Source organism: Salvia splendens, chromosome 2 (genome assembly GCF_004379255.2).
Source record: "Salvia splendens isolate huo1 chromosome 2, SspV2, whole genome shotgun sequence".
NCBI lineage: Eukaryota > Viridiplantae > Streptophyta > Magnoliopsida > Lamiales > Lamiaceae > Salvia > Salvia splendens.
The window spans coordinates 24,596,507-24,607,395 of NC_056033.1; the positions used below are offsets into that span (position 1 = coordinate 24,596,507).

General features: G+C 37.4%; 1 protein-coding gene across 2 annotated transcripts; it reads right to left on the bottom strand.

Annotated features, from left to right (window-relative positions):
* Positions 1-208: 208 nt before the first annotated feature.
* LOC121792039 lies at positions 209-10,310 on the bottom strand. Of its 2 annotated transcripts, none has more exons than XM_042189820.1 (16): positions 9,845-10,310; positions 7,295-7,447; positions 7,077-7,193; positions 6,906-6,990; positions 6,456-6,564; positions 6,296-6,363; positions 6,108-6,233; positions 5,103-6,037; positions 4,644-4,847; positions 4,501-4,561; positions 3,179-3,292; positions 1,428-1,541; positions 1,255-1,341; positions 1,009-1,077; positions 724-777; positions 209-585 (listed from the first exon to the last, which is right to left on the bottom strand). In XM_042189820.1, the coding sequence occupies exons 1-14, from the start codon at positions 9,973-9,975 to the stop codon at positions 1,051-1,053; spliced, it is 2,331 nt and encodes a 776-aa protein (XP_042045754.1). In that variant the 5' UTR covers positions 9,976-10,310; the 3' UTR covers positions 209-585; positions 724-777; positions 1,009-1,050. The 2 variants fall into 2 exon arrangements, with proteins under 2 accessions (XP_042045754.1, XP_042045755.1); XM_042189821.1 differs by having other exon boundaries at positions 663-777.
* Between the last annotated feature and the right edge of the window lie 579 nt (positions 10,311-10,889).

A 10,889-nucleotide genomic window follows, 5' to 3' on the forward strand; every position in this document is an offset into this window, starting at 1 on the left:
ATTTTTGATATAACCCATTGTAAGATCAAGATACAAGTTTGGGATCAAGTCAGAAGATCAATAGTCTAGTATTAAAAATAACGTAGAGAAGGAGCAAGCCATCACGTGAAATTTGTTCATTAAATAAAAATTGGCATTGTCTTTTCAGTTCTTCATATACGGATGCATAAATATTTCCACTAAATTAGGAGTAGGAACCGATGTTATATAGTCTCGAAAGATTCGAATAGCCATCTAAAAAGCAATAGTCCCAGATTTTCGATGCTTGTTTCTTCACATGAATATTACTACATTCTGCAACAGTTAACAGTAGTTCTTTCTGACCGAGTAATATCATATAGAGCCTGAACATACATGAAATTTTGAAATACAAAAAAAAGCAGAAAAAGTAAAAAAAAAAAAAATAGCGACAGGAAAAAAAAGGAAAACCTTTCCAAGGAAATTATTGCGCTAATGTACAACAAGGCCACCCAAGAAAAAACAAAGGCAAAAGTAAGTTTCCCACTGGGCTCATGAAACTGATAAGGACGAAGCGTTTTTCTCTCGGCTTTCTCTCTCCCTCTCTCAACCAATTTCGCGCTGTACCTGTATGCAAGTTAGCATTGGGAATAGACGCGTCAAAGATCTGTACAGAGCTCATTGAGAAAAGTCGAAAGCAAGACCTCATAATTCCCAATGCATAAATGCATGACCCTTTTTAACACCCCCCCCCCCTCCCCCCACCTCACTGTATGGTGGCAAAGTGAGTTGATGTGCAGCAGACAGACAAAGCAACCCCTGCAGAAGCAAATGGCGAGGTGAGGGATACGTACAGATACAATCTTGACTCATTGTTAAGACTTAGTTGAACCACAAAGTCCATCATCAATAGAAGATTGATTCACATAACTTGATTTGTATAACCGGATGCGACACAAATTGCTACTTTTAATAGCACAAACAACAGCAAAAATTAAAAAAAAGGACAAGTCGACAATCGATATCTTTAAAATTTTATAGAATACCGACCACATCAAGCTTTCAAGTTTTGCGCCCTGCACTTGACACTAATCAGCCCTCCAATGCATAAGTCTGAACCTATAAACAGGGTACACAACTTGAGTTGATACAAATTCAGAGCAAGAGCAAGAGCAAGAGCCACTTAAAAAAAAAATCCTCCCACGAGATGTGTATTAATTAAGATCAATGGGTGAGAATTGGATTTATTGCTTCACTACAGCTTCTGCAATAATGAGGCATTAAATCAGCATATACCTCAAACATATTGTCATCAGGACCACAGGATCCCTCATTCTTAAATCCATGAGATATATCACATTGAAGAATCCTCAGTTTTCCTTCCTGGCAAGATTATGAAGAAAATCGTCATCAACAGAGGAAAGCGGATGCAAATATCAGAGTCAAGATATGAAAAATTCCTCGCTTACCTTAGTACCATATACAAAGCCACCACCAACTGAAGGATGGAAACAAGCTACATTAACCTCATCTTCTGCACTGGGAAGAACTCTCACAAGTTCCATATCTGAAACTCTGTATATCTGTATGAAAGATGTGAATGCTGAGAAAAAAGTTCTAGGGTCATGTGAAAAAAGCATAATACACAAAATTGATTCGTACACACATACAATAATCTTCAAGTAGGTAAAAAGATTGTGAAAGAAATTATGCTATTATTCGTGCCAGCTAATGAGTTAATAGTACCAGTAAAATCATAATGTGAAACCTAAGACAGCAAATAACCATACCTAACTGATTGTCATGCTCAAGTATGTACATGAGTTCGAACTCTCTACCAATTTTAGCCATGGAAGCTTCAAAATTCTAGTGTTGTCTGGAGCACAGGGAGTACAGCCCTCAAATCGGGACACACTAATAGTTCAAAAATTGCCTAAACACACTGTATATTCTCTCCAAAAACGATTGAAGTCTATTACTAAATCTAAGTTAAAATACATTAACATCTAAATTATATTAAGATGATGACAACAAAAATATAGTCCGATCATGTAACTGAAAATGATAAGTTGAAATGACTGCACAAATACGCATATATTAATAAATAAATGAATGAATTTAACAAACACTTACTCAATGTGTATTGAACTTTGTAATAATCATCTAGAGACCTACACCAATTGCAATAATGCATCTAAGAAACTCTAACAACTGTACTCCATTTAATAAGATAAAATAATGTTCAAGTAAAGAGAATAGGTGACCCCTCCATCATCCTTATTCAGCCCTAATTCTTCATTCCACCGCCGGAATTCCAACCAGCTACCGGCCAGACCTTGGTCGTCGCTGCTAGGGTAGTCTGCTGCCATGAAAGCCGTCGGCAGAGGTAATTTGTGATTTCACTTGAAAAATCACCCCAGTCTCACCTCCTCAATGTCACTCACCCCGCGCTGGTTGGCGCCATTACAACATAACCTCATGCGCCCCAGGTGCATTTTTTACAAATCTGACTTGGAAACACATCTATGTCCCATGCCACATTCCAAATACTAGGATTCATGTTTAAAGTATTTAAAAAACTGACATCAGATGCAATCTGTAGTTGCAAGCATGAGCAGCTTCTTACCTATGTGGTATGCTTCTTCCTAATTCGAGATCAAGCTCTTCTAAAGAGCATCTGTGAAGGATGTGGCATGTTGGTCTATTGTTCAAGCTAAATTCATACGTATTGACTATGGTTCTTGGAACTAATCCTAAGTGCGGGTCATCTAAGCAAAACAGAATTATCTCTTTTCATGTAAAAATGCAAATCCTTTTTATTTCATGAACTTATCAGATGGTGAAGTTTCTGAAAACAACAATTCCTGTTCACAAACCTTGTCTTGTCATCAACTGGTATATACATACCATTGATGTCCATATAATCTAGGGCAGAAAAATACATTCCTACATTTACTACATGTTCGTACTGCTAATAGAAATCTGACACGCCATGCCATGGCTGTGGCGTGTAGCCAGAAATCTGCCACCGCCACGGCAGATATTTAATAACATAGGGTAATACTTACTTTATCATTTAAACAATGAATTAGTGACGTTCAGAAAGAATCTTGATATGGATATCATCCCAAAAGTATATCAGAATATATCAACTATGTGTACCAGAATACAGGTAATGTGTACAAGCGAATGACTAGTAAATGATGCACGCGAATCTCACCTCAAGAATTGTATAAATTGGTATAGTTGTGTCTCCATCAATGACAATGCTTTTAAGAAGTGAACTGTGGCGTCGACCATAGGCCAGTAACAGATGGTCTGAGGTTGGTGAGAACTGCAGTTGGAAAAGGACTTAGAATAGAACTCTATACTAAACTAGGCTGATAATATACACTGTACACGCAACCACAAAGGTAACATGGAGACTTGAGAAATCAATAATATACGCTAGGCTAATAATTCAACATTCATCAATGATTGCATAGAACTCTATACTAAACTAGGCTGAAGCATTAGAAATTGATTGGTTACAGGAGAGACTATGCTATTCATGACCAAAAAGGTTCGATAACTTCTTATGATAATTTTTACTTGAGACAGTGCATTATGCCTAGTGAATCAAATTCATTCCAGAATAATTATGCCTAGTGAACCAAATTCATTCCAGAATAATCTCATTACATCTCAGCAAAATGCTAGATGTTTTCTGAGTACATACTACTAGTAATAAAACGGAATAGGTACAACGTTTCATTTACCACCCACCACCCGAGAAAAAAAGTGTCCTTGAACATATTAGTGGATGCCAAAAATGTACTACTTTGTTTGCTTAATTGTAGCTCGCAGTCCACCATACCTTTCCCTACCTCTATAGCCTATACTCTATACAATCCATACTCTATGAAATGCAACTTTTGAAAATTTAACTAGCACAGAGATGCAGAGGGGTCATATTACAAATTAGACAATGTGAATGAAGGACTAATGGAATGAAAAGGAGAACAATCACTACAAAGGATGAGGCTTCAAATTTGTTATATGGAAGAAATTTGGTGAACGACAGTCATATATTGAGCCAGATGATTTCCTTTTTCATTTTTTTTCAAGAGAAACATCATAGAATCAATGAAAATCTTATAAACATAGAAGAGTATCAAATAAATAATTTGCAGCAAAGCCAGATGAGGTAAGAAAGGAAAATCAGCACTTAACTGTTGAAGCATGTTTTTCTACCATAAAATTATGAAACAATGCTTAGTATCGACAACATCATCTCTTACAACACATACAGTTTGAAAATAATACTATGTAGTTTCCTTTATTTTTTGGTAGATAAGATCTTATATTCATTAAGGCAAGTTTGGAACTGAACTATTGATTTTCTTAATATTTTTATTTTCCCTTACAAATGTACACATAGGATCAATAGAAAAAGGAACCAAACTATCAGCCAGATATATATTATTAATTATTTCATGGTTCACGTGTATACGAAGTCTTCATATATGTTTATAGTCCAATAACCTTTTACATATTACACACCTGTATCGAGGTCAAACAATGAGCAGCTCTAATTGCCCGGGATTGTAGAACGGAACCAAATCTACAAAAGAAGAGAACATCAAAACCAACATCAAATAAAATAATGTACAATCATATAATACTATAAATGTGCTGCAACTCACGTAGCCTTCTCAAGGGAATATATCCTTAGCTCATACATAACTTGGTGTGCAGAGATTGGATGTCTAGTTGGAGAAGTTGAGGCCCATGTAACATCATGCTGAACCTGGGCTTGCAGTCCTGGATCGGCATCAATGTTTGGTAGGATACATGCCACACAAGTAGCCAGGAATCTTCCACACGGTGAAAAGTAGGCACCCATTTCACTATAAAATAACATACCATAAAAGCATTTAATTCACTTCAGCAAGGAGGCATGGAGAATATAGAAGGAAAAACGGTTACTTTTGCCACATAATTCCTTTTCAATTTAGCATCTTGAATAAGACCTGAGACTCATTAACTACTTCCCATAAACCACTAGAGCTAATTCATTTTCCTTAACCTCATCAAGTGCCCATTGTTCGCTAACCACTAATCAACAATACCTTCATGTAGAGAATGTTAACAGCATTACATACCTACAAAGCACGGCATGGGGAATCGTTAACAGACAGCGTGATGTGTCAAGAGGTGCACATGGATTTTCCACATCATGAGACCATATTCTCAGCTTCACAGTGCAAGGTAAATCAGCAGCTGCGGCTGCGGCTGCAGCGGCAGCCAGTGAGGTAGCTACCTCAGACTGGACTTGGGTTGTCAAAGAGTGCGAACTGCCCTGCTCTGGTGGAATATTGTTAAAAGCAGCACTACCACCGGATCCAGTTGCAGTTCTTGTTCGCGAGCGTGAAGAACGGTGTCGTGAACCTGCTCTTCCGGAAGCTCTTGAACCAACATTAGGAATTACTGGAGGAACCATAGATGATGCATTTGCTATTCCATTATAGGATGACAAACCTTCGTTGGCACCACCAATTTGTGCATGCATTATATGCTGCCCAGCTTGACTTTGACCAATCAACCACCCTTGCAGAAAAGGAAGGTCCCAGTATGCTGGGTCGGCAAATCGAAGAAACAGATTGCTCTCCTCAGTTTGCACATCTGTCTCCATGGAATCAATAGAAGGTAGAGGAATAGCATCATCCGTAACCCTCAATGACAGATTATTTTGTTGCTCTTCCCGCACAGGAGATTGGATTGGAGACAATACAAGTTCATACTGACCGGATGGAGTTGAATAAGTGAGAAGTCGCACAGAGGCAGAAGAACCACTCCTTTGATGTGGAACATAAGAACTCATTTCAACACCCGTCTGTTGGGGAAGTAATGTGCTATCACCTCTGGTAATAGAAGGCCCTATCAGAAATGGTATAGACATAATGGGCAACTCATTTCCTGAATTTGGCTGAACAATGGAGTGAGCATCTGCTATATATATAGTAGGAGGGGGGTAGCGCGAGTACCCAGGGGATGTTGCAAAAGCAATTGTAGGATCTGAGGAGTCCAGATCATTGACCTGAAACAAGCAGCATAATGAAACTAACACGCTGCGGACAAACTTTTACCAGCAGAAGTAGAACTAGTACCTCAGCAGTTAGAAGAAATGGAGCACCATGAGGATGAAAATGCACTGCACGGAGAGAACGTCGAGTCTTCAATATAATTGTTGGTGAGGAAGCCTCGCCTCTTCTGTTATAATGCCATATATACAACTGCCACACAAGCAAGGTTAATAACTTCACCTCTACAATATTACTACACTCTATATGCTGACCTTATGGCCTGATGCTACAGCTAAAATTTCCCCTTGCGCATGGAAGGCAATAGAAGCTATAGGACGGTCTGCAATGAGGGATGTTTATTAACAAGTGATTCCAGCAGGATAGTAATACATCTCAAAAGGTATGAAAATGCTAATGTTGTGAGTAAATTACAAAAATCACGAGACCCAATACACTCCGCTGTCTTCGCATTCCATAAGCGAACTTCATGATCCAAACTTCCACTAGCAACAACATCTGGATAGAGTGGATGGAACCTAACCTGCAAGAGGTCCCATCAAAACTTCATGCAAAAATCAAGACTTGCGAATAGGATGTGTATTTCCAGATTTGAAACAACATATCCAATGAACTACCCTTCTACAAAAAACTCAAATTCAAAAACCCAGAAATAGAATAAGTTATTTATCGCATGAAAGCCTTGCAAAAAGAGAAGAAGATGACGTTTTTGGATAATATTTTTTAGGCTTCTACAGGTTCTAATGGAGGTGGACTACTTAGGAGGAATGCCATTTGCTTCGCATGATTACTTTCTAGTTGCACATAGTTATGCTGGTTTTATAAAATTAGATTTTATGATTATAAAATAAGAAGATAGTTTACCACCCAAGGTGTCCTCCGATGGCCACTCAACACCTTTAAGCATGTTCCACTTTGACAATCAATTATCTTCACTGTATGGTCTCCGCTGCCAGATTCAAAATGGAATACCATTGTATGTTAAAAAATATACATATATGTGTATATGTGTGAGAGTAATGATGAGAGACTAACTGTGTAGAAGCCAATATCTTCCCATCAGGACTAAATGCCGCCGCAATGGTTGACCTTGGTGGAGGCAGTAAAGGACAATACTTAGCTGATAAATGCAGTAATGACTCTGCCTCTCCCCTGTGTATCAGATATAATTTACAATTTCAGTTACTCTTGAGAATGGCATAATATAATCCATAATACATATACAATATAGACTAAAGAGGAATGATGAATACCATGATTGAAGTTCTTGTCTCACATCTTTTGCTAATTCACATTTTGATCCAGATGATTTACCATGGCGACCCGATGCCTTTCTCCAAAACCTTCTAGGTGTTCTTTTTGTTTGGGGGCATACTTCTCTATGAGCTAACAATTTAAGTACATTACTGCAAGCAGAATCAGAATGTCAAACCCAATTGGTGTAACTAAATACTCCCTCTGTCCCACTACAAGTGATTGATATTTCTTTTTTGGTTGTCCCACTACAAGAGATCAATTTCCATTTTCAGAAAAAAAGGAACAAATTCACTCTCTCTTCCTTCATTGTCTCCACTTAATTATATAAATGCTCCCTCTGTTCCATTGTCCCATTAGTGTTGGATCATATTCCTTTTGGGATGTTTCATTAGGGTTGGGTCATTTCCTTTTTTTGGCAAAATACAACCCACTTATCTCTCTTGCTTTATTCTCTCTCTCTCTCTCACTTTGCTGTGTCCTACTTTATCCTTCTCCTTTACTTTATTCTCAAGCTCACTCTACTCAACTTTTAAAATATGTACATTTCTTAATCTCCGTTCCCAAAAGAAATGCTCCAACACTAATGGAATAGAAGGAGTATCACTTTCTTAAATCTCATACCAAAAAGACCATCACTTGTAGTGGGACGGAGGGAGTACATAATTTTTAAAAATTGCACAAATTTTCAGCAGGAGATCTCAACCATATTGACACAACGACCTAGTAAATGTAAGGTAATAACCATGAACCATGCATAAGAACCCAAACTAGCTCATGTGTACAACCACGGTGATTGAACAAAACGCATCCAACCAAATACAAAATGCAACAATTCATCAAGTTGTCCTCTAATACAAGTTTATTTTTATTGTCAGGGAACAGTTATATAACCAATACAAATTGTGCCTATTACGGAGAAAAAGAAAAAGGACTTAAAAGACATATTTATAACTAAGTCATATACATTTAAGAATTTATTATCCAACCTAAGAAAAAAATAGATGGATAACTTATCACTGAAGTTCTTCCCCCCCCCCCCCCCAAAACCCTGAGAGCTTTCGGAATATGGGTCTCAATTTGCTGAACTTTCGAGAGATTAAATTTGCCGACCTTTCAGAATATGGGTTTGAGGCATGCGAATTTTTCAGAATAAGGGTTTTTTACTTTTCTATGTTTTCCTTAACTACCCCTCACATTTTGACCCAATTTCTCAAAAATTCAGTTGAAATTCTGCTCCACTCCAAACTGCACTCCACTCCAAAAATTCAATCGAAATTCTGCCCTTCACTTCGCCGCCTTCGCCTCCACTCATATCGTAATTTCATATTGATTAGTTCTTTAATTCTAATGAGAAATTGCTTTAAAATGTTTCCCCTTCTTTGTAGGATGACAATCAGTACATGCTGCAAGTGGTGCCCATCTTGAGACAAAATTTTCCAATTTTCGAGACAATATTTTCCAAAGTATATGCTGACAGTTTTTCCAAAATAAAAAATAGCATAGATTATCCACTTAATGAGAAGGTATGTATATATGCATATGCATATGTACGCAAAACAAAAAATAACAATATCTTATACAAAAGGTACATACATCATTGAGGGAGAGGCGACGGAAAGAGTAAAGTGGAGGCGCAGGCGGCGAAGAGCGGTGAAGAGGCAGCAGGAAGAGGAGGGTGTAGGCGGAGGCGGTGAAGTGAAGGGCAGAACTTCAAATGAGTTTTGGAGTGGAGTGCAGAACTCTCGGTTTGCAGTGGAGTAGAATTTCAATTGAATTTTTAAGAAATTGGGTCAAAATGTGAGGGGTAGGTTTGGTTAATTTATAATTATAGAGAGGAAAATAATAACCAAAAAGTAGAGAAAACATATTAAAAAGTAAAAAACTCTTATTCTGGAAAATTAGCATGTCTTAATCCCATATTTTGAAAGGTTAGTGAAACTAATCCCTACAGATTGAGACCCATTTTCTGAAATGTCTCCTAAACCCCCAATGGGTCGAATATACAGCAATTAAAATTCAACATCACCAGCAATTCCATATATGCCAGATTAAAAACGAGATTTTCTCTTAATCTCTGTTTCATGCATAACTAAAATTATATTAACCAAGAGCACTGAACCTCCCATAGAAGCTGCATTCAGCAACAGCTTAACATTACACGAAACAGTAAAAAAAATTGCAGTAGTCATTAAGGATGGTATGAACAATTCATATGATCCAATTATACAAATTCATCCATAACTAAAATTCAAAACAAGTACACTTCTCTACATTTTTCTCTCTTACTTTACTCTTTCTCCACTTGAATTATTTTATTATTATTTTTCCAAAACGAGTGCAGAAAATGAACGCACGGAGGGAGTACTTAGTTCTAAATACGGGAGTGCGATTTACAACATGGATCAAGTATTCAAATTAGCTGAATTCAAGCATGCACTAATCGAAAACCTGAACAATATCCCCGCAGAACAAAATCGCTTAAACACAATCATATTCCGGATCGGAAACACAACATTGAGGTGAAAACAGGGGGAAAAAAATCCGACCTTTGCCTCAAATCCGAGTCAAGAGCAGGACCCCCAAGCGGAGGTACAAGCTGCCTAGAATTCGATGATGATGTTGGCGTGGCAGCAGCCGAAGAGGCGGAATTCTCCGTCCAAATCGAGGACGACCTCATGATAAATCACAATTCACTGTTTAAACCGGCAATTCAACGCGTAGATCCATTGATATCAGACAAATCGTATCCCCAATCTATGAATCTCCGCAAATTAAATAAAATTTGGGGGGTTTATATTAGAAGCTCGGATTTAGTTGAATCGGCGAGCAATACCAATATATAATCTAATCAATTTACGGGGAGGATACGCCAAACTAGATCTTGGCGGCAGTTTTGGCGGTGGCGGTGGCGGTGGCGGTGGTGGGAGGGGAAGCGGTGGGAAAATTGTTTTCTCCGGCTAATGAGGCTGTGTTAATATGGTTTGATGCAATTGATGAGAGATCGCTTTTACATCATTGCCCTTCAATGAGGGTTCGTTATTCTGCTCACATTACTATATTTCTCATTTATGATTTCTAATTAATATTGCCCTTTGGGATAATGCTAGAAATTGTGTTCTCCAGCTAATAATTACAAAATTATAATTGCTCCTTTCAACTAATCCATGTAATTTAAAAAAAAAAGAAACTCTCTCTTTTTCTAAAACTAGTATCACGCCCGTGCGATGCACGAGTCATTTTAATTTCTTCATATTTATTTCATTATGCGAAATAAAATTTGTGAAATGATAAACAAAAGAATATTCGACATTCTCTTACTTTTTCAATCACATTAACCCCATATGGCCAAAAGAGTGCGTTTAAATGCTAACTTTACTTAAAAATGTCAATACAATCACATTAAAATTTCAACACATATTTATGTTGACATTTTAATAAACTGTCTTGACATTTCAATATCATATTAAAATTAAAAAGCATTTTAATTCTGTGAACATAGGAATTAACTGTTGAGTTATAACTTCAGGAGCAAGTTTACGTTGCAATAATTTAAGATTGCACTGTTGAGACACTTTCTAGTCGAGCTTCATT